A 25,418-nucleotide genomic window follows, 5' to 3' on the forward strand; every position below is an offset into this window, starting at 1 on the left:
ATGTAGAGGAAACAACACAGTTTTAAACAAGTTTATACTCTTCCTTATCTGAAAAATTCGAGCTGATTCATCAGATAGGGACAGCAGATTGTGCTGTGTGAGAGGAATGGGACATGTCACCATACAGATAGAGCTTACGTAGCGGAGGTCTGCAGTGGGGAGCTACAAATAAGTAATACATACGTTTACAGAGTTGTGTGAATCGAGGCTGTGACGATGAAAAATATTGTTTCACGCTCCGCTGAATAAAGCTGGTGTCAAGGCTGGAGTCATTTATTCAGGCCGGGCTTCAACAATAAATGGAATGAGATAAAAGTGTAGGAATAATCACCTCACACGAGGAACCATCAATCATAATCCGAAAGGAAAGGGATTGTGTAAATCAGGGCAAATTTAGCCAGTTCTCTGCTCTGCAGCGGAGAGCTCCGCAATTATGGAAAATTTAAATAACTGTAATAACAACTCTGATGGACTGAAATTCTTGTCGTGTGGGAGCCAAAACAAAGCATTGGTTTCACTGGTGGAGGTCAGTGGCATTTTTCATTTCAGTGTTGAGAAAATAGCTCTCCGGAGAGAGACACAGAGAGCAGCTGAGGTTCAGAGCTGCTGAATGCACGCCACGCTTCGGAGTGCAGAAGCTCAGAGACAAACCGCAAGACAAAGACAGTGCAGGGTCAGCTGCGTGTCATGGGTCACAACTGGCGCAGACGACAGAAATAAATACAGAGTCTTTAACACATTTTCTCACGCAGCTCCAGTGGCATCCAACCATGAAGATAGTTTTGGTTTTATTTGTCCAGGTCTTGACATATCTAAGATTTCCTCCTCAACCCCAAGGCAGGAGAGGTGCTGACAGAGTTGAAAAATGGAATATAAAAAAGTTCAACGGCAACTTCTGTTTCCTGTAAGTCTGAATAACCCTCAGATCTCAGTGGCAACACATGCAGGAATCTCAGTGACAGATATCACCAAACAAATGAAACCAAAACTACCATGAAATTAATGTGAGAAAATATGTTTTTTTTTCTTTAATTTTGGTGAACGATCCCTTTAACGGCAAGATGACAAACTACCCTTGAACGTTGAATGAAGTGTGCATTATGCTAGGGCTGCAGCTAACTTTACTAATGTTTAGCTATCCTTCAGCTATGTAAGCAATTTCATAATAAAGTTAATCTAAATACTACCAGTGTTGCTGAAGCATTTACTCTATCAACAACTAGTTAATGCACAATGCACACAATTACAAAAATGGGTGCAATTATGCCGTACATGGGTATTAATTTGTGTTTGTGAATGTTCTCCACATTTTAAGCTTGTGCTTATATGCTCATACGCACTGTCTTATGGACTAATGTGCTTTTCCTGGAACTGTTAATGTTTGTTTATTAACTGCACGGCCATCTGGGCAGCATGTAGGGAAACACTCGGCTATACCGGCAGAGACGGCGAGGGATTATCTCTTTGCTGCTGCAAAGCCTGGCACGTATAGACAAAACAAACAGCTTGCAAACTGTCCCAAAAGGGGTACAAAATATTTGGACTTTGACATGAGCCATATTACACTTTGGGAATTAACAATCTCTACACTGAGGGGAGGAAAGGGAAAAACTTCATACTGAAGTCTTATCATTTATACGATGAGCTTCAACTGTTGACCTTTTATCAGATGGATTAGTTCTGGAGCGTTTTCAAATTTCCTCAAATAGAGGCCGGGGCCTTTATTCACCTCAATTGCAGAAGGTAACAGACCTTTATTTCTAATTCCCTCTGTTTGATATGTGTAGGAAGCCATGTTTGATCCGCTTCTGTTTGCCCTGTTAAGTTACTGCATTAAAACTCAACACTTCCTGTAACTGTTTCCAATCAAAAGCCCTCTAAGCCTTTCAGTGGACAGAAACTCTCTATTTCTTAACAGGGCTTTTGTTGGGAAACATCTGCAGGCATAGTACATGCAACAATAGCCAGACGGGAACTTTTAATTGACTTCCAGCTTTTATTTGAGGAAATACTGTATGGTGCTTATCGTTAGCTTGATTTAATCATAAATGTGCACAGAATGGAGGAGAAGAGAAGGAGATCATCTTGACCTGCAGCTTCTTTAAAAGGCCTGAAGAACATTTATTATCTTTCAAGGTTAGCTAGGAGGGGAGGAGAAGGGAGACAGGTATACTACTGTACCAGTGTGCATATGGAAACTTTCCTGATAAGGACGAGCAGCTTAGTTTTAATTAGATGTTTTCCTAGCAACTGCTATAGTGATGTCCAGGCAATATTTTAGAAGTAGGCCAACCAGACAATCCTGTGTGTAACTGTTGATCAATAAGTAATATTGCTTCCATCCAGGAGGAGTATGGAGTGCAAAAAGTTAAAAGAACATGTTGGATAAGTGATTCCTGTTCTGCAGACTGTTCACATGCCAGATTTTTACTTTGTACTCTCTGTTATTTAAAGAATAAAATTGTGTGATTCAGTATTAAATTTCTCGTCCTCCTGTGTCTTTGACTTGGTTCCTATGAACCCTGAAGTGAAAGATTGATAAAATCTGTTGGAGAACAGAAGAAGAGAGAATAAAATCCACAACAATCACCTCATCAGAGCAGATCTGCAGGTATACAGTTCAAAAATTGATGTTTTTGAACGTCTAATTGTCTGCATTCAACCAAAACCATATGTTCTCCATGCACTGAGTCACAGTTGTTTCTGTTTCTGATTGTTACGTTTTAGTATAATAGCTGAGCAGAACATTTTAAGCCAGCCAGGTTGAGCTGTCCAGTTTGGTTAGTTTTGTGGGACCAACAGCAAACAACTGTGGATAAAGTTCATAAGTTCACAAACTATTGAAAATGGGGAATTTGTGTGATTTGAAAGGCTGCCAGTCGGTTTATGCTTCACTTGGCCGCAAACACTAAATAAAATTCTTGGAGCGTAAAGTGTATATTGACCTTTACTAACAAAATAGTAGGGACTAACGGACAGTTACAGAGCATCCTGTATGTTAGTAAATATAAGTAAACTGAAGTCATACTTGATACTTTGCGTGATCCAGTTCATTGTAGTTATATCTCATAGGAAAAAAACCATAACACTGACAAAAAAGTACATTTAAAAAATATGCACATGAAATAAATCAATTCTTGCCTCTGAAGGCCTCTTTTTTTCGTCACTGTGCAGCCATTTTTTGTATGAGCTGCGGTTGTTGATCTTGGCTACACACACCTGACACCACCAGCGTCTTTCCTTGGATTCAAGCCCTGACAGAATTGTTTGTATGTGTCAGATTTTCCGACAAGCACAGATAAGTACATCAATATACATATTGATACATGCATGTACACAATAACTTTATGTATTTACTGTATGTTTGGAATCTTGTTGGTGATTATCACATACCGTATGTTGGCTATTTTCAATTTTTAAGTGAGATGTTGCATCAAAGAAATTCAACGTATTTGTAATACAATGAGCTACCAAATAATTAGGACCATTTCTGAACCAACACGTAGACGTGCACGTACAAACACAGCTGTATGAACTGACTCTGCTCTCCTAAAAGATGTTTCCAGACGCCAGACCACAGACTGTGTGAAAGAGAGAAGACTCTACCTCAGACCAGTGTGTGTGCTTACACATCTAAAGGCTTAGCTGCATTCAGCCAAACTATACAATGGGCAATGAAGCAGGTTTCAATATGGTCCAGCTGTCTGGTGTGAAAAACCTGAAACATTGGACTATTCAGTACCCACAGACCACCATTTCAGAGTCAATGTGATCCCCAGAACTGTTTCTGAGTAGGTACAGTCCTTCATGGGCAGTTAACAGGTTAAACAGGATACTTAATAATAAAATAAAATAAATACAAACAGGTTCAAGAAATGTGGTAATAACTAGTGAACCAAAGAGATGAGTTGTTATGTTCGGAGATGTTTGCAATATAAATGTAGTCCTGAAAAGTCTATCTATGATAATAACAATCTAATGATGTTTTGCATCCTTTCAATGTGTGAATTCACACCTCAGAGAATGTGGGTTGTTTTGGAAACTACATCGGCTCCCACCAAGTGAAAGTGCGGTGCATGGTGTGGATTCAACAGCTGGTATCGTGGATCAACGTGCCGGTGAAGATGTTTGTGTCTTATAAACCCTCTCACCCTAGATACTTAATCAGGGCTTCCTTCCTCTAAAAGACAGCAGTCTTTGGCTTCATCGTTCAACCAAGTCATCCTTGAGCGGGTAGTCATCATTTGTGAGCTAAAGTACAGTGCATGAGACGCAGTGTCACTGCTGTCGTTTTATGGCAGCGATCCCCATAGGGCTGAATTGGCTCATCCTGGTCGGCTTAGCATGTAAATTTAGATATTCAGGGTTCAGTGGCTACAGCCTCTAGAGCCCCATTAGAGGGTGAAGCCTGTATGAAATAGAACTGTTTATCCTTTTAGATGAACCAAGCTGAGGGCTAAAATATACAGTATTTCACAGTAGTGCGGCTTATTTTGGAAGCCCTGCTTTACAGACAGGCTTTCTACAACTTTGTAGGGTTTATAAAAATATGTCTTTTAACCTAAATTCTGACCTTAACCTTCTCACTTTAGGCTTTATCCTCAACATAAGTCCTGATTCTTGAAGAAGTGGGGACACGACAACATGAACTCACTTCACCAAAACAAATCAAAACAAAACACACAAAATAAAAACTGGGTTTCAGATGTTTCTTTTCTCTTTAAAGAAATTCTTAAAGAAACATCTTCCTCTGTGCTTGGAGCTTTACACCTCCTCACCTACGTAATCCCCAAGTGGCCCGCTTCCCATCACTCGTACTTGTACTTGTTGCCTAGCAACTCCCTCCACAATACTTGCCACCACACCACAAGTGCTTTCAACCCCTCTCCAGATGAGCGCCCCTCATTTCTCTCATCTAACCCCCATCTACACCTACACCTCGGGTTCCTGGAGTAGAATTTTTTTTTTTTAAATAAAGCTCCTTGATTTGGCCATGAGCTCTGGTCCAGTGCTGCTGTGAAACTGTTAATGATCTGGGCCAAAACATGAGGTCAGTGTCCGTCTGTGTTTATGTGTGACAGGGGAAGACTGATACTGGGCAAGGACACCCTGACAGGGCTGTCCAGGATAGATCTGAGTGCCAACACAGCCGGAAGACAGTTTGAGAGAGAGAAACTCTGCCTGCCAACATCCCTGCCAACTTCGGGATGAGCGCTCATGACTGAGGATTTGCCTTGGCTGAGATAAGCAGGGAGCTCACAAAAAACAGACGGGCAAAATAGAGAGGGGAAAGTAAGGGTAGACCCTGAGGGACAGTGAGAGAGGAAACAAAGACATGAAGACGGGAAAGAGATTAAAGCGAAAGGAGAGACTCAAGGTGTCAATAAAACTATGAAGGGAATTAGGTCTGGTTAAGAGCCCAGAAGGATTAGGATGAATAAACCCCCCAAATGCTAGAGAGAGCTGAGGAATAAAGACAGAGGCAGAGAGAGACAGACAGACAGCAGGGAACACAGAGCGATAAAGTCATGAAGAGCTACTGTGGCAGTCAGTCATATGAGGAAAGAGACTCAGCTCACCCAGATAAAATGAAACCCTATCATTTCTGATTAGGCCTGCATGTTTGTGTGAGAACATAATCCATATCTTCCTGTTGTTAGGATCCGAGAGCAGAGGATTCGACGCACGAACAGTAAAGCAGCAGTTTACGGTGTGAAAACCCCTGTGGTTGTTGTTTACTAAGCATCTTCTCACTCGACTTGCCTCCTAAAAAAGGGTTAATAAACTTTTGAATGTCTCTCATAAGACACTTCATGTCACATGAACATTTTAACATTTTAATATAGAGCATAATTCTGGTTTGTTACAAATGATTTCTGTAGTTTTGGCCATTGTTTCTATCGGATATTAAACACTGAACCCACTAAATGAATTTCTGTTATCAGGGAATACTTGACTTTGCTAAAAATAGGTCAAATATGGGAAGAAATACTAGGACTCAGATGACAGTAAACAGTAAAATTATTGTCTGTACTTCTGTCCTATTATGACTACTGTCCGTTATAAACGTCCACAGGATAGTAGCGATTTCAGTTTCACCTCCAAATAAAGTGGTTTACAGTAATCGGGCTAAACTGTTGACTTGTTTAATACTTGTCTCATTGCCTGACTGCTCGTTTCTTGTCCTGCCAGAACTCACACAATTACTTTAGTGAGTGCAGTAAGATCGTAACTGATAGAAATGATAAGAAAAATAAGACCCGGATCATAATAAACTTGAATTATCCCTTAAAATTGTATATCCCTGGCCATAATTGTGATATAGAACCATAATGATTATAAAAAATAAAATTTTATTCTCCAAAATGCCTCCTGTATTTATCCGTCAACTCTTTGAGAGAATCAGAGTGTATGTGGGTCAACACATCTGCCCATTTCTCACGTCTTCTTACCAGGAATTTGCGCTTCTGTTTCCACTGTGCGCCCTGAGCATTGGTGTGTCGATGGGCCTCCGTCACCAGGCGGATCAGCTCCCACTCGGCCCCGGTGGGCTCTGGACGGTTCTGAAGGGATTTCACCATTTCCTCCTTCTTGCGTCGCTCCCTGTTCTCCTCAATCAGGCGCCGTTTAGCCACCCGCTTCGAGTCATCCAGCACCACTGGGAGGAGAGGGAGGAAGGCAGAGGAGGAAGAAAAAGAGCCACAGACGGAGAGAGTGCCAAGGAAAAGAAAGCATAAAAAAAGAGGTATGCAACTAGTTTGCTTGTTGCCAAAAGTTTGCAAACTGTCTTCAGTGGCTGCTTCTATATAAAGTTTATATACACACCCTCTATATAAAGTCCCCACATCTTTTCTCTCCTCTGCATCACAATATGAAATTGAAAGTGAATATGAATATAAAAGTGTCATTTTAAACACACGCAAGACTTCAAATCACAGCTATGTATGAAGGTCCATTAATGTACATTCTTCATATTAAGTGTGTATCAAGTATGGAAGTGCAACACTCACAGTCCATAGCCATGCCCACTGCAATGCACTTCTTGAAGCGGCAGAGCTGACACTGGTTGCGGGTGATCTTGTCGATGATGCAGCAGCAATCATATTTACAGGAGTAGGTGGGGTGGAGGTTCTTTTGAATGGTCCTGCGGAAGAAACCCTGCAGGCGGACAGCGAGGGAGAGATGGAGGAATGGATGTTACAGATGGAGAGAGACAATCAGAGACATTTGAAAGTTAAAAGAGAAGAATATCGAGGATTTACAGAGGGTAAAAGGGCAAGATGAGTAAGCGAGAGAGTGATTATGAGATGAAGAGGAAGAAATAAAAGTACCAGGGAAGGACACAAAGATACATCATATTGCTGCTTATTTCCATTTGAATGGCAGACAGGCAGGGAGATATTTTAACTACCATTACTGCTTATTCTCTGTATGATAAAAACTAATTATGAAAAATGATCTTTAATCTAGAATTTAATCTAATTTGTGTCTGACTTGCTTCCAATTCTGAGGCAATTTGTGTAAACGTTAAAATCCAAGTATTATAATTGCTGGAAGGCAATAATGTGGGAGTGAGATGAACAAATCCATAAATTAAGCCTCAGTATTGTGACTGTATTATTAGATTGAAAGTATTATTTTGCTGCATAAAGACTGCATAAAGTTTGTGTGTTTGACTGCCTAAAGACCAAAAATAAATATGCTAATTTTTTTAGGGGCTGCCCAATCAATCATACACACAATCATCAAACACACAATTGGCCACTGAGTTTAATCACAATCCCTTCAGTGCTGCCTCAGACACCGTGTCACTGATGAACAAACAGAAGAACAGAAGCAGACTGATCATAGACCTGCCTGACAGCGAGGAAGACAAATAAAACAAGGCTGAGAGCTGATGTGACACACTGACAACTCTTATGCAAATATGCTAATACATCATCTTTATGCGAATGTACACTCTGTGCCTACGACCTTGGAATGTGCTTGTGTGAATGTATGTGCTTAAGTGACTGTTTCAGAGTGTGTGTTTGCCAGATACAATATGTGAGTGTGTGTGTGTGTGTGTGTGTGTGTTGTGTGTGTGTGTGTGTGTGTGTGTGTGTGTGTGTGTGTGAGTGTGTGTGTAAGAGCCGCTGACCTCAGAGGAATCATATCAGGGTTTCTGGAAGATATTACACAGGTTATGAACCTGATGTGTCAAACTATTGGTTCTGCGTGTGGGCGTACCTTGCAGCCCTCGCATGTAATGCAACGATAGTGGTAACCTGTGGCCTTGTCGCCACACACCACACATGGCTCATCCTTTTCGAGGTAGCTGGGGATGTACCCTGAAACAGAGAGCAAAAATAAGGTTAGACAGAGTAACATTATATATTGTTTTATCACTGAAGATGTAATCGACGAGCCTTCTGTCCCATCACACTATCACACAACATTAGTATAATATCAGCCTCATGCTACAACTAGTTCATAACTTCAAGTTCCATGACTCCATGAGTTCCTAACTTCCGAGTAGCCTTTCACCCGTTTTGTGAAAAACAAATAAATTAACTTTTCTATTTCACTCTCAAAAGGTCCTATATGATTGCTTTTATTTTCTTAAACCAAGGACAAGCTTCCATGTAACATACAATATGTGAGGCTTCTAATGTAAGAAAGTAAAAGCATACATACAGTATATAAGCCAGAGAGGAACATGACATAAGAGGTGGTGGTGTACCTGTCTTGCTTTGTTTATGGAGACACTTTAGTTTTTCAAGAATATGGTACCTGACCTGCAGGGCCACACAATCAGCACAGTGGAGCAATGTTTGTTTTGTGTCTTGCGGGTGCAGTTTTGAAAATGCTTTATGAGGAGGAAAATTAATTCAACACATTTGTCAGCCCTCAAGGATATACATATGTTTCTTTCCCGGTGAGAAACACTAACTGTAAACATACATTTAGTTTTGTTTACAATAAAATTCAACAGGGCACCTTTACAAGGTCCAACGCTTCTTCAACTAGACACATTCAGTAAATTCTACCACACTCGCACAATGGCTCCGGTCCCAGACTCTCTATACTGTCTTTGTGATCCACATGTAAACAAAGGAGCATCACACGGTAATGCAAATTTGTCTTTGGTGTGGCTAACAAATGCAGAGAGAGCTGCACGTCGGGACATCCACTCTTTCTAATTACTGTCTAAATGACTGACCCGTCTTTTAATAGAGCGACTAAAGCTGGACAGTGAAATTTAAGCCTTTAATGTTTTCTGTGCTGTAAAAGATTTATTACATAAGTAACGTTTGTAAACTTTGGCTCATGTCAGGCTTTTATTTTGAATTATGACTGGATGAGAAGGATTTTTCATGTCTAATTCATCCTCTTTAGTTACTTATACGCATACCTCAGATCAGTGTAGTCACAACATTACAGATCTGCTCTTTAATGTTATTACAACTGGACATTACTGACTTATTATATGGTGTTGATGTGTTTAGGTTACATAAATGTCAGTGCTGACCAATGTTCATTTACAGTATTTGGATTGTTCTCCCTCCTTCTGCAGTCTTCTCCCTGTTTTAACTTAGGAGTAGGACAGTTTGTTCTTTTTCCATATTGCCTGAGTGAGACTGAGGGAGTGAGCTCAGAGACACAGGAAATAGCAGATTTCCAGCCATTTCATATGACATATAGCTAAGAAAGTGGGAGGTGGCAGATCTTTGTGCTATGGACATACAGCACATGTGTGTGATGTTCCCATGACACATGCTTGTATGTGTGTGTGTGTGTGTGTGTGTGTGTGTGTGTGTGTGTGTATATACCAAGGCGTGGTGAGAGCTGTGACTGGCAGTGTCAGTTGGGCTCTGCCTTTTGGCTTTGTTACAGATTTGAGAGGAGGAGGGAAAGGGCAAGCAGAGGATGGTGGGAAAGAGATAAAAAAAGATGAGGAGAAGAACAGATGAGAGCGAGAGCTGAAGGGGCACAAGTGACATTCTAGCCAATTTGATTTTTATATATTGTTGAAAAGCTTTTGAGTTCTTTCTGTTGATAAGAAAAACCCATCCAGGAAACATAATAAGAATTTAGATGGAGAGAAAAAAAAAAACTAATGGAGAAAAAAATGTATTTGCTAATATAAAGAGTGAAAGAAAATGACGATCAATGCTTATGAGAGGAAAAAAAGAGAGATCACTGCAGCCAGAAGACAATGAGAAAATAAAAAACTGAATTGGGAAGGACACAGGAGGAGAAGGGGTGGAGAAGGGGGAGTAAGAGGAAGGAGAAGAGAGACAGGCCAAATGAACGATAACAAGGACATCAGAGAACGATCATATAGGAAAAATGTCAGATCCAGCGTGTTGGCGGGGCAAGCATTAGCAGCAACCGGATCCCAGACCCAGTCTGCTGTGCCTGTGTTTGGAAGCCAAGCCCAAAATCAATACTGCTGCAGCTCTCTGGCTCTTGCTTCCCGCCCCTCCCAAAGCAGGTCCTGCAATACCTCCACCAACCAAACCCAGGAAGGGGAAGGGTTTTTCTTTTCATTCTAGTGAGGCTGAGTCAAGATAAATATTTTGTCTTCACAAGTTTCCCAACGTAACATTTGCCGTTCAGAGGGTGTATGGATCACGGGGGGGGTATGAATCTGGTTCCTGAAGGAATCTTGGGATTGTTTCTCTGAGGTCCTTACATGACAACAACACTGGTGAGGTGACATTTGAGGCAGTATACATTGAAGACATCAGGCGATGAGATTCAAATTGTACACAGAAGCTGGAGATAAAACAACAGCCTTTATACAAAATCTACTGTGCTCACTGCTGCTGTGTTCACTCCCCCTTCTCTGACTGGCACAGAAATACTGTTTTATTTCAAATTCAAAAACTATTCACAAATGCAATAAAAAGGGTTCAATCTACACCACAACTAGAGGAGACTAATTAAGGCTGATGATTATTTGTATCATCAATTAATCTGTTTTTGTTTTGATTAATTGTTTAGTCTGTTTAGTTGTTTAGTCCCTGGTCATCATCTACACCAATTGCTTAAGGATTCAGTTAATTTTGATACGAGATATAGAAAAGCTGCAAATCCTCACACCAAAGTCAAAATTAACAATGTTTTACCAGCTCATGTTAAAGCTGCTTTAGTCTTTGACCACTTGGGGGCAGCAGAACCAGCTGAAAACACAGCATGGACTAATATCATCTTATAAACTCCTTTTAGCTGACATGCTAGCAAACAGTTGCCCATTAGCATATCGAGACGTCATGGGGCAATGTTAGCATTGATTTGAGTAAAGTTTGTGTCCACCTGATAAATGTAAATGCAATATTCACTCTCTTTATTTTAGCTTTGTTTTGGTCTCCATCAGCTCCTGAGTGAAACATCTGCCTACTTAAGAGGTGAAATTCTCCACCATGTTCACCAGCAAGTTAACTTTTAGCTAACTTTTTTTGCTGGAAATAGTCCACTGCAAATACGGCAACTTAAAGAGGTCAGACTGAACCAAACAATATTGTTGCGGGCCAGAAAACTAAAACAAGGAGCTAAAAGATGCTAAAATGCTGCCAAGTGCAGATTTGGGTGATAATTCTCTGTGAGTTTGCCACTATCGGCAACTCCCTTTCACATCCTACATACTGTAATCATTTGATCCATTGCTAATAAAAAAATATTGATTGGTGCAGCTTTAAAAATGTCAAACAATGTTCTGTCCGTCCACTAATCAATTCACTAATCATCTTAACACTAAAACTCATTCATTCATCTCTGAGCAAACTGCATTTTCAATACACATTTACTACACATTCGTATATCTGCAACTTAAAACAGTCTGTGTGGCCTAATTTCACTTTGTTAAAACCTGTTTCTAATCATTACAGAAACCATTCTGTTAAGAATTTCACCAAATAAGGGTTATGAGCAGTGACTGAGCTGTTTTAACGCTTTTATAATTGCTCCACATCCAGCTGTGTCCAGATGTGCGTTCTACAGACCAGGTTGAAACACTGGCAAATATCAATGCACATGTTACACAAGTCCTCTTGTGTCCTGAATGAGCCTTGAAGCATCCAAAGTCTGGTTGAGGGTCCACTCCCCCACAGGAAAATGCTGACATCATCACAGTGTATGCAATTCAATCTCAGACAACCATACCCCCCAGGCAGACATATTGTCATACTTTCCCAGTTCAAATGGACCATGGCAGGTAGAATATGGTACAAATTTCCAGCAGTGATGCATAGAAGGAGGAAACAAGCCTGCTGGGAGGGAAAACGTGTGGAAAGGACACGCCTTGGGAGATGTATTTTATAAATGCCAAATCAACCATCCTGTAGGCTCAGATTTTTATATGCTGGTGTTCCTCCCGCCCTATCTCTGTCAATATCTCTCTCTTTCCTGCTTCTCCCGCCTCTTTCAGCTCCGGGGATTTGGAGCTGTCACTCAGACAATGTGCTGCGTCCGACTGAGCGGAAGCCTCTCGCTCATTGATAACAGATGCCAAAATGTTCTACTTTTTTTCTTTGAAGGTGACAAATCGAAAACATAATGTACACGAGGCAGCGATGAATCATGCACCACTGGCTTCTGTGCAGTCATTCACTGCGGTGAGACAGAAAGCAGCAATCTTCCTTTTCTAAGATTTTAAGACTCCAAAAATATATCAGACATCCATATACAAAATACAGGTAAATGAAGTGAATTCCAAGATGAATGTTTCCCTGTTTATTTTTGAAAAGAGAGACTCGAGATACTTAGGAATTCAGACTTCATTCAAGTTTGTTTCCTAGCTGCCAGTTCACAGCTGCTTTTGAGATTCTCTCACAATTAAAACACCATCCATCACTTACTCACCAGTCATACTTTTCACCGAACATTGGCTGTTCTTCCTCTTCCTTTTCGGGCCATTGAGCCACCTGAGAGAAAATAAGAGGAACATGGAGAAAAGAGAGAAAATAAAGAGAAATCAGTATCTGGACGTGTTACCTGGGTAAAGAAACGTGCATGTTAAGGTATGCAAAAAGCATAGCAATCCAAACTGGATTAGCCAGATCACCATCTACTGAGGTGATGATCGGATCTCAGTCAAGTGTGAAAGCAGTTTGTACAGGCCACATTTTAAAGAAACAAAAAAACAACAAACTGTCCGACAAGAGACTACAGGTAATGTATCCAGGAAGGTGTAAATGGGGTCTATTACACAGTTATGATATACAACAGTACAACTCAGGCAGTGGCATATAAGCTCATGAAAAAGGATACTAAACTGACTTTTAGAGACGTTTCTGTATTTGTGTAACCTTCTCCCTCTATCATCCTGTATCCTTTTACCAGCCAACCATCTGGTACTCAATTTAGGTTAAAAAAAACACAGAGGCATGATTTGCTGCAACTTTCATTTCGAACAGAGGAGTAATGGAGCTCTCCAGACCGAAGTTTATGTCATAAGTGAAAGGAGAAGGGAGATTTTCTTACAAAAAAAAAAAAAGTTGCTTTTTGGCAGAAAGAGCTGTGTTCTTGATGGTGCTCGAAATCTAAATCCAAGCAGTAGAAAAGAAAACAACGTTTTTGTGGAGGAATACAATTAATAAATAAAGCCCCAAAACAACTCTAATTATTAGGCTACACGGAGGAAACACAAAGACCACCACTCCAATATGAATCGAGCGTACACACAGCAACATGCGCTCTCAATGAGCATGTGCACTCAGCAGCACACACACACACACACACACACACACACACACACACACACACACAGACACACACACACACACACACACACACACACACACACACACACACACACACACACACACACACACACACACACACACACACACACACCTGCAACCACACTGACACATGTGAAAGGCATGTAAAACACAGATGGGAACTGGCTGCTCTGAAGGGAATTATGAAAGCGCGGAGATGGAGGAGGGAGACAGTAAAGTAGAGGAGGGGGGTGGGGGGAGCTTTTCTGAAAAGAGAGTATGGGAGAGAGTTAGTGAGTGCTCCATGTCAGTGTTGGATGTGTTTGGAATCCCAAGAGTCCAGCTCTCTGCTCTCAGACACTCCTGATAGCCTCAAGCTCTCCTCCCACGGCAGGGCCCTTTAATTCCAGCTCCAGCAGAGGGACCAGGACAGCATCATAAATAAAATGTGGTCCCGCTCTCTCGAGATGCAATACACAGGTCTATGGTTTACATATGCTGTGTGATAGAGTCGTACGTTCTTTTATTATCTGGAGGAAGGATCCCTCCTCTGGTGCTCTTCCTGAAGTCTGACCTTTTGTCCTATTTAAGGGTTTCTTTGCGGAGTTGTTAGTTATCTGAAGGTACTGAGCATTGAGGGAGTCGTATGTTACACAGACTATAAAGCCCTTTGAGAAAAATTTGTGGCCTATATACAGTATATAAACAAAGTATTTAACTGTTCGGATAGTTTCTTTAAATCTTGAGATGCAAAAAACTCCCTTTAACTCCACCTTGTTTCCTTTCATATATCAGGACACTATGTATAGTATTTCTTTCTTACAAAGAAACACATCCTGGCAAAGACTTTTACCAAAACATGGGCTCATTTACATATTTTTCCTAAAGTGTCTGTGCCTCATGCAGAGATTATAAGCTAAGTGACTCTTCTGTTTTCCATTTAAGGGTCCACAGGTCCAATACCAGTCACTGCCTGTAAATGTCCCAAAGGTTTCTTACTTCTTTTGTGAGTCAGCCTGTTTTTCATTTTTTCACACCAGCAAACGCTGTCGGCCCCTGAGAAATACAACAATATAACTGGCTGTTAAGTTCAGGGAGTTGCTGTAATTGAGCCTAAATGCCAACTCAAACAGCCCTTCACATTCTACCCTGGCTTCAATAATAGCACTGTCTCGTTCTCAGTTATGGTTCCCTTTGCCCTTTTCAGAATACATCTGATGGCTTAACAGGGCATTAAATTAAGCTCTTAAATAGCCTATTGAGTTAAAGCTTGATTTATCATGATTGTTGTGTCTGTATCTTTGACTTATCTGTAGCCCAACTCGTGGATGTGGATATAATGTTCCTGTCATGCTGGGATCTGGGAGGTGAATGGGAATTGTCTACAGGAGTCATATGTGAAGCAACACCTATTGGCACACAATAAAAGCAAAGGCTGCAATGTGCATATTTCACAGTGTAACAGCTTAAGATGATCTGCAAAGTCTTTAAACATGGAGGGCGCTTTCCATTCACTGTGGGCAAAAAAAAAGAAGAAAGAAAAGTACAGCTCCTACAGCAGCAGAGAGACATTCAAAGGTAAATGTCTCTCCTTCTGCTTGCTATAGCTTCCCCATCACTCCACACAGCTGCTGCAGGCAGCAACCATCAAATTGTCAGCTACGTGACAGTTCAGTCCTCCCATGCGGCAGCGTGTTGTTATAGATGGAAATATAAGCAAACAGGATAAAAACAGCTACTCTTTATTCAGGTCTCTGTCACTCCTGTGACAACTACACCTTCTCTGCATCTCTGTGCTGCGATCCTGCATCCCAACAACAAGTCCTTGATAATCTAAGATGTCACAACCTGCGAAGTGTTAGAAAGCTTTTGTTTTCCCTCTTCTTAGGGGGTGTTTTGCGCAGTATTTTGTTTTCAAGCACGCATTAGAGACGTGACAGCACAGACGCGCCAGAGAATCGGCACAGCAATGATATGATAATGAAATGATAATACAAATCACCAGCTCCTTTAATAAGCTCCAGCCCTAACCCACTATTAGGATCTGAATGATCCCAAAATAGCACTAATGAAAATATTAGCACCTTCGCAGCTAAAAGAAGAGCTTAGCACTCTTGGCAAGGCCTTGGAAGAGCTGTTCACCATTCTAAGAGCTCTTAGTGAAGGAGTTAGAGAGAAGGAGTCAAGTGGCCCTAGGAAGCAATGAAACTGGAAAGAAACCAAAAACAACCACAGTAAAACACAATTTAAAAACATATGGTTCAGTGCAAAAGATTTTCTGTAGGAGGCTGCACCTGAAACAATAATTAACATCTTGTCTCTTGGCAATAAAACAACATTGAAACAAACAGCAGTCAGCCTGACAGGATTTCAGACACAGCCGGTGAAGGTGTGGCACAAATACATGGACTCCTGTTTGGAGATGAAAACATCATGCATAATTGAGTATTTTTTGATGGAATGTGAGTTTTTGCATGTTGGGGCACGGCGCTGTGCGCTGCGCAGGCATACCACAGAACGCTTTTCAATTTCCAGCTCTTAATACTCTGATGGGACACGGATTGCAACACACCTCCAAATATGCACGGTTCCACACACTGTGCCTCGGCAACCTGATCCTGCTCCATCACAGACGTGGTTTAAAACTTCAGTTGATGTGTAAGAGCAAGAATTTTTCCGTCCTATGGACGAATAGATTTGCAGAATATGTGCACATGTTGCACAACTACACACATGTTGCATAGCCCGAAACAAATACAGAACAGGAGAATCAACAACATGAGCCAAAAAGATGAGACCTAGGCCTAGAGTGCTGACCTGAGGACGCAGTGGGACTGTAAAATATGCATGGCAGAGGAGCAGCGCTAGTTGAAATTGCAGATGTAGCTGATGAGCTGCTACACAGTCTTCATGTATGGACTCCATTTTCTCACTGTCCTACATCCTGATGTCTCTGCTAGTTGTGCCATAGTATGTTCAGCCTGTTGATCCACTCAAACACACACTCCCCCCCCCCCCCCCCCCCCCCCCCCCCCCCCCAATTCTGTGGGACTTCTTTGCTCTGCTGCTGGTACCACCCACTTTACCCTGATTGGAGCACAGCCAGCTTTGACTTAAACTGTTACTTTGACGGCGACTTTGGAGTGCGTCTAACAGGTAATTGCTGGGCTGCCAGGTAACTGAGCACTCTCATGAGACTTGACTATTTTAAGACGTTTCTTTAAGGCTAAATCAGCACGCATGACTGCAAAAGATGCGGAGGAGCGAAGCAAAACCGCGATCCATACTGAGTGAGAGCTATATGTCCTTAAAGATCCCCTTAAGCTGCCACACTTAAATAAAAAAGTTAGTGTTATTCTAAACCTTTCTTGTGCACAACAAATCTGATAAAAAGATCAAAACCAACAATGTGTTAGACAGTCTCTGAATACTTTATTTATCCTGCCCTGTCTGTTTGCTTGTGTTTCTCAAAACAATGTAAATTCAACAGCAATGAGTCTTTCCAGAAACAATGTCTCGTTTAGAGAGAAGACACAATGATCAGTTTTCAGAGGCACTCTACTGAAGAAAAGTCCACATAAAAACCCTGTTGACAGCAAGTTCTGCGGATTATCTAGTGTAACAGGGACACTGTGTCTGGAAAGAGATGCTGCTGTAAAATTTTTTAAATGTCATTTTTCATTTCTGTGAGCACCCCAAATAAGATTTCCAGTCACTTCCATTGTATTGGGATAGAGGCAGAAATCTCAAGAGATGGATATTTCAAATTAAACCAAAACCATTTGCATGGCCAGATACCACTAGACATAAGTGAGACGATATGTTTTTGGTTATAATGTGGGTGAACTGACTTTAAGACTGAGAAACACCTGCTTTGAAGCTCATGCTCTTTAACCAGACAGAACAATGCAGATGCACTCGGAATAGTCCAGAGAATTATATCCATAACAGTGTCTGAATAAGGCCCCCTGTCCTATGTTTAGAGTGCAACTGTAGCCTATTGTTCAGCATGCATGCACGCCTTCAGCTGGGTCTGCCCCGTACTATACATCCAGTGCTAATGGACACTTTGTTCACTCATGTGCCCCACCACTGTCTAAATTACAGACCGAGCTGGAAGGGGATATAACATGCCTCCAAGTGAAAGCAAGACAACTCCCTCTGTCCAAACGCAAGTGTATTGTAACCCACATATGACCAATAATAAAGATGGAGCTAAAACCTCAAATATATACAGCTTGATACATCCTGTACGATACAGGAAACAGCTACATTTACTCTGCATTTGGCTGGATTTACTTCACATCTCAAATGTGCATCTGATGTGGACTTTTCATCTATAAATCCCATCATATTCACTATTCACAACAATAATCAAACCGCATACATGGTGTTTCAAATGCCATTTTGACAATGCAAATGAAATGAATTGGTCAAACTTTGTAAATATATTGAAATAATTAATTTTGATTGGATAAAAAAATGGGGGAAAAAAAACAATTTGGCTGATAGATTTTCCTCTATCTTAGATTAACTATCAAATGTCTGCAGCAGCAGGTGCCTCTGAATCTATGCCAGCAGATTTGCATAATGGGATTTCTCTGCATTGTATTTGCACTTGTTAATAAGTCAACACTGCCAGTCAAATCACAACCAAAACAAAGCACTGATGAACTGGAAATTTTCCAGTTTGTAATCTGCATGAAGCCAGTTCATGATCTTGAACCAGACTACCAGGAGCTTTACCCGTTTATGGGAGTTATTTTAAAAGGAAAATACAAATGTAGTGGACCAGTGAGTCACACAAGCAATGTGTTATCCATTCACAGTTATTATCCACCTGGGATCATAATATAATGGCTCAAATGAAGCATTATGTATGAAGTATGGCCACCTTCTGCTTTTTCACTGGGCAGAAATCAGTTATTTTTTCTTTTTTCCTTGAAACAGTTTCTGTGAATGTCGGCTTGAAAATGTCACAGCTTACACAGATTGCTGCAGGGGAACTTCTCTAGGAACAATAATTAACTGAACTCAATCACTGATTAGTAGAGGTGCATGCTGACTGACTCACTGAAGCACACTCTCACTTACCTGGCTGTAAATGGCTGCCTCTCTCTAATGATCTATTGCTGAGAGGGCAATTAATTTCATATGCTGTTCTAGATTTATATATATACACCACACATTCTGTGTGGACACACCCATATCCTGCATAAAGCTCATATTAACCAAACGTCTTCTGACAAAAATATTACGCCCAGTCTATTCAACATGATATGATTCACTGAGTTTTAAAGCCTTAAAACTTAATATTCAAATCCCCAGAAGACACGGAACCAGTGACATAACAAGCCATAAAACCAATAGCAAGAGAGAAAATAACAATGGCTTTAACCCGGGCATGACAGGACATCCTCGTCCAGGGGAAGGAAAAGCTGAATCTTGTTTACGTTTTCAGCTTCACTACAGACATACCGTACTGTGGCATGACAGGGAAGCAGGGGCCTTGGTATACATTAAAGGCAGCAATGTCTGTTTGGGTAGGTTGATCTTCCTCCCTCTAGATGCACAGATTAGTGTGTTTCCTGACATGAATACAGCAGAGTTATCACCACCCTCCTCATGCTATTTACAGCTGGGAGAAAACAGCTTGTACCTGCGGTGAATATGAAATTCATCTGAGCAACAGGTAAAAGGAGGAAGTGGGATTAAAGAAGAAATAACATTTACATGCAGATGTGGCACCCGATCCATCTTAGTGCCTCCATCTGATTTGTTAAGTAATTAAGTCATTAGGATTACTTAATTTCGCTGAGTTTATCTGTAGAGCAGCGAGAGGAAACGCGAACAAACAATTAACTGTGATCTGCTCTCATACGCGTCGGACTGGAGGCTCTGAGATTCAGATCCTCCGACTACAGAGGAGAAAAACAGGCCTCTTGAAGCACGTCAGCCACAAAGATTCCTGCATACGACAAGCCACACACAACACTATGGTGCAAGCCTTTGCCACTGTTAATGCAACACGGTGCAAGCAGCCTTGCATCAGCTGTGGTGACAAGTTAAGAGAAGTGTTGCAACTACAGATCCATGTTTTAACTAAATCCGGCATGACATAAACTGTACAACAATTTATGCATCTCAATGAGCCATTAAGCCACAGTACGAGTGGCTTCAATGAAGAAAACTGGTACAAAGTAGCCAAATTTTTCTTGTGTTATCAGCTCAGAAACCTCAAATAAAGTGATTGCCTGAAATTAAATCCAGCATGTCAAATATTTCATTACGGTCCACAGAATGTTTCACATTTATGTCAAAGAAGAAATGGCTGAGCACGTATCAAACAATCTTCAATCCATAGGCCCAGAGTGTTCTTTTCTCTGTCTGCATGCTGGTAACCATAGCATCACTTCAAAGAGCCAGACCAGTTCAAAACAACAGGCTGACAACGTGCAGAGGGGTGGGGCAGTGATTTAATAAAATCCACTATCATGCCAGACACACACACGCACCCACACTGATATCCACTCTATGTAGCAACTGCTCCAGTATGAAGCCCATGAGAGCTCAGTGCTTTGTGCTTTTAATTATCCCTGAGGTGCAAAACGCTGCAGCCAGCTCTTGGTACAGGTGTTGGCACACCAGCAGGGATACGCAGAATACTTCCACCCCGAACATGTCAAACGAAACAGGCCTGTGCATTCACTCCTACATCCATGACTGCACCAACTGTCTCCGTCCCCCGGCGGCAGAGCTGTTAATCTCCTGACAGGTGTCCGTGTTAGCTGAGGAATCCATCGAGGCTCCGGATTGACTTTCTTAACACAAGCTTGTAATACAAGACATGAAGGGGAAGAGGAATGTGATGCTGCATTCTGGGCTGCCAGCTACTCCCTCCACATGCTAATGAAAGAACATAAGCTCATATTATTGTTATTGTCAGTATTAGATTAATTTAATTCTGGAGACAGAAAAGAAGAGTGAGAAGGCTAACGGCCTGTAACTAGTGTCTTCATATGTTCCTTCTTAGTCTGAGAGTAGTAAATACAACATGTTTGTTACAGCAATATACATAACATGTACTTCATCGCCAGCTTATCAGCATGATGACAACATGATGTGATTAAACAGAAGCTTCCTGCACAGCAGCTTCCAAACACACTTCAATAGGAGTCATCAGGATTACAACTTTAATCATTCTCAGACAGAGATCAATTCAATAATTTAACTTTTTAATTTAAAGGAATAGCATTTTGCAAATTAACTGAACTCCTCTCTTGAAGCCAAAGCAGACTGATATAGACTGATTACCCTTCCCTTTTACCCAGAGGCCTCTTCCACACAGAGGGCCCCTTCCTCTTGCAGCAGCACTACGAGCGAGGCTCCATTCCACTAATATTATGTTTTCATTTATGAGAAGGGGCTTAAACAGCACCGTGTTTGTTTGTGTTTGGGCGGCTCTGCTTCTCAAGAAATGAAGGAGTAAGGGGAGGAGTGCCGTTGGGGTCAGATGTAGCTGTGGGCCCAAGTTCTCTGAAAACAAGTCAGACGAGAGGAAAAAAGCAACTGGAAGTCAAAAAAAAGAAAAAAAAGAAAAAAGGCAGCTATGTTGTTTAACTTGTGAAAACAGAGCGCCATGAGAAAGATTTAGACGATAAGACAGACTGAAAAATAAAGATTTCCTTTGGATGTCCTCAGAAAACCTCCTCCATAACAGCATTACATAATGACAGACAAAGGGGTTTACATCAGGAAAGACAAGGAAACGGGTTTCACAACATTACCCTCACCAACATGGAACAATGACTGAAAGCCGAAGAAGCAGCAGGGGATTAAGATAGGAGATCAAGATATAAAGACAGCAATGATTAACTCACCGTTTCTCTTCTCCCTCTGATGGGTTAGGGTCCTGCTCCTTGGGCATGTGTTCCATTCACCTTAATTCCATCCAGCAGCCAATTATGAGAGACTGAGGCAAGCCCCACCCTCGGATGCACACTTGTCATTCGCCGGTTGGGAAGGGTCAGTCAGTGAAACATGACAGGGTCCCGTCCCAGGGGGCTTGGGAGGTAGGAGGGGGGGTCTCCAAAAGGAGCTGACCCCCTTTGAGGTTGGGTGTTCTGTAGCTTGGTGTGAAGCTGCAAGATATGGAAGATGGTGGAGGTTCTGCTGTGGGTAAATCGGCAGGCCCTGGGGGCCGGGGGGGGTTGGGGGGTCGGGGGGTGGGGGTGGGGGGCGGGGGGGCTGGAGATGGATGTCGGTCTCAGGGATACAGAGCGTGGAGTGGGATCCAGTCTACAAGAGAACAAAGAAGAAAGTTAGATTACAGTGTCTGTGGAACTGAAATAATTCATCAGTCAGGCATAAAATGAATCGACAACTGTCCTTAATCATGTTGTTTTTTAAGTAGAAGTCCAAAAAAGTACTGTTTCTGACTTCTCAAAGTCCTCTATGATATTAAACTGATTATCTTTTACTTTTGGATTGTTGGTTGGGAAAAAAAACAAGATATACGAGGATAGAAACTTAGGAAATGGGAAATTGTGACGAGCACTTTCACTACATTCTGACATGTTCTGAACCAAATTGATCAGTAATGAAAATAGTCACGTCTGTGATGTGAAAGCAAAAAGCTGTTTCTTACTTTAATAAATCTTTTTTTTTTCTAAATCATGCATTTATCAAGGTTTTGTCAACAAAATGTCTCCCATGATTTAATATGAAAGCAACATTTACTCTAAGAGGGTCTAAAAACCCTTTGCAAATTGTACCAAATTGCGACTTATTTGTACCAAGTGCACGACTCAACACACAACTCTTTGATCCAGGCCTTTGCAGGGTGCATCACACAAATATCAGAGGAATCAAGTGTTCAGTCAAAGTAAGATATTCCCACTTCAGCACTGTATTATGTTCAACTTTTAACTTGATTTTCAGATTTCGGTTTCGGCTTTCGTAGCAGGGCTGATGGATTCTCTCATTGAGATCTAAAGCTCTGCAAAAGCTTCATGATAAGACTAAAGGCTTGCCAGGCTTTATTACCTGACCCAATGAATATGACTGAAAGCTGCGAATTTGAGACCCAAACCCAACGCAAGACCCAGATTCTTGCTTTATATTCGGCTCTTGCCAACCATTAGCTCACAAAGCTGATGCAAAGCTTAGGGTACACTGTGTCTCTTTCATTGTGTAACTACCTACAACACATGACATGCACAGATGCAGATGACTGCCACACTAAGAGAGAGAAATTTCTCAACGTATTCCATTGGAAAATTAACAAACCCGAACGCAACCCAAACCTAACCCAAGGCAGCACCACATCCCGAGCCCGACGAGGCATGGCAGCGTCTCAGGTTTGAGTGTGCGCCAGACCTCGACAGAGATCACGGAGTTTGTCTTAAATACGTTTCTCAAGTTGTTCCAAAGATATCTATCTGAGTGACTAAACGGGAGCTTCCCTAAACGCTCCACCACATGTTGTGTCTACACTGCGTTATGCTGTCAACTCCACTAAGTCTCCCATGTGAGTTAGTCTCACATTCCATCTAGCATTACATGACCCTTAGTCACATGAAACAGAGGCTTTTCCTCATGCTGCCGGCAGCAGAGGGATTCCTCCAAGTCACACACCAAGTTAAGACTGGATACAGTGGCCCGGAGGTCAGAGGGCAAAGTCTGTCACCTTCAATTGTTACTGCTACAACTGGATAGTTCCTGGAGAACTGCCTACACAATGTCAGCTCTTACACAGGGTTAAGTAGCTTTAGGATGAGCAGCTGAATCAATGTGAAAGAGTATGTGTGTGTGTGTGTATGTGTGTGTGGGTGGGTGCATACACAAGCACTCAAAGGGTCTTGATCCATTAGCCCCTGCCTCCCTCCGCTGTTGGCCAAGGAAGGCTTTATTCTTTCCTCTGCTAATCCCCGGTTCAATGCTTTTCTAATCCGGAACAGTGGGATACAGGACATGAGAATGGCCTTAGACATGACTGATATTATTATTGATTTTACTCCTAATAGAGAGATTATACACATATTCAAAACAACCTCTCTCTGCAGGCAAAGCAGCATTTCATCACCTCCATGCATGTTTATTTTTTGCATTTATTCTACAAGCAGAAGGCGACTCATCCACATCCCTGAACCTTTATGTGTAGGGTTGTATATATATATAATATGTATTTTCTTTATTGTTTATTTGTTGTTCTGTATTGTTGCTCTTTCTGACATTTTATGGACTAAATAAAAAAAAATAAAAAAAATCATTAAAACACTGATTTCTCTATACACAGTGGTCCCCTTGTTTCACGTCTGAGAACTTCAGGTAAGAACTGCTGCTGAGAACTGCTTTTCAGGTAAGTGAAAAGCAAAATTGTCCATTAGTTATGAATTAGTCTTAATGCACTGCTGAAACACCTTCCCTTTGTTGAACTTTGTGAACTTTTGTGCAGAATTACTGAATCCACATGTGAAAATTACACAGACTTTAAGCACACTCAGGTGTATGGTTTATATAAGTGCTGCAACCTGCTTCTAAAGGCTTGTAACAGACAGCAATAAACGGCAGAACGTATCTGTTTGTGACTCATCAAGAGGTTGAGATAAGAAATGGAGGTACTTCATTCGGGGGATGTTGTGAAGGTTCAGCTCTTTCAAATCATTGCTGACAGTCTTTTCATTCATAACATAAAAAGCTGTATTATATTAGAAAGATATGGTGTGATTTGTTTTGCTGCCTGTAACATTAACGCCTGCTAATTAACATCTAAAACAACATAAAGAGCCAGCTCTTCGGCTTCTACCCCATTTATTTTGTCTCCATGTAAAAAGAATCTTAATTCAGACCCTTATTCACCATACAGTAAACACTATCCCTCAAGTACACACTGGAGCACAATCACACAATCACACATATGATACACACACAAACAAACTGCTGTCAGGGAACCACAGGGAGACTCCATTCATTGTTATGTGAGAGGTCAGGGAGAGTTGACTGCCTCTCTGACCGTAGCAGGACCGACTGCGGTGTGATGGTGAACAGGACAGTGATGACATAACCCGTAATAACATATCCCACTAATGAAGTGCATCTTATCAAACGCCTTCCCTCTGTCACGCTGGCTGTTGAAGTGGCACTGGCCTCACTGCTGTTGTTTGTGCACAAGCACAAAGTGGTTGTTCATCACAGTGGGACGGAGAGGACAGATAAGAAAAGGGAGCCCATTGTTTCATTAGCTGATTAATTGAAATTCAAGTACCACCAAATAAATTAGCAAATGTCCCCCCTCATTAGGAGAAATATATCATAACACATAGCGTTGGTTGTGTACCATTGGTAATTTAAGACGTCTATTTACAACAGTCAACATCTGGGAGGACGCAACAAACTACTAGCTTCTGCTCGGAGAGCGGAAGCGAGTGAGTCTAGCTTGCCAACATTAGCACCAATTCCCACTAGACATTAGTTTTAGTTCATTTTGTTTCAACACTGTCACACTCTCAGTGTTGTGTTTGTCCAGCATCTATCTGGAGTGAGCTGCGTCTCTTTTACAGGTCCAGTCTTGGTCATGCCACATAACCAGACTGTCAAAACTCACTGCAACAAGGAGGAAGTCTCACAACCTCAGTTACTGCATGGTTTAAATCATGACATGCAGTTTCATGCAAATTCTGAGAACACAAACTATATTTTGTGCCTCCCACA

At 41.4% G+C, this 25,418-nt stretch overlaps 1 protein-coding gene across 1 annotated transcript in view; it reads right to left on the reverse strand.

Moving 5' to 3' along the window:
- thrab (thyroid hormone receptor alpha b) overlaps positions 1-25,418 on the reverse strand; it is a 138,309-nt gene that overhangs the window by 18,898 nt on the left and 93,993 nt on the right. The window contains exons 4-8 of the mRNA XM_056366540.1: positions 21,587-22,004; positions 12,847-12,908; positions 8,230-8,330; positions 7,011-7,158; positions 6,453-6,658 (exon numbers count right to left, since the gene is read on the reverse strand). Of these exons, the coding sequence (XP_056222515.1) occupies positions 6,453-6,658; positions 7,011-7,158; positions 8,230-8,330; positions 12,847-12,908; positions 21,587-21,642 (573 nt within the window). The 5' untranslated portion in view covers positions 21,643-22,004. The remainder of the gene's footprint in view (positions 1-6,452; positions 6,659-7,010; positions 7,159-8,229; positions 8,331-12,846; positions 12,909-21,586; positions 22,005-25,418) is intronic.

Source organism: Seriola aureovittata, chromosome 21 (assembly GCF_021018895.1).
Source record: "Seriola aureovittata isolate HTS-2021-v1 ecotype China chromosome 21, ASM2101889v1, whole genome shotgun sequence".
Taxonomy (NCBI): Eukaryota; Metazoa; Chordata; class Actinopteri; order Carangiformes; family Carangidae; genus Seriola; species Seriola aureovittata.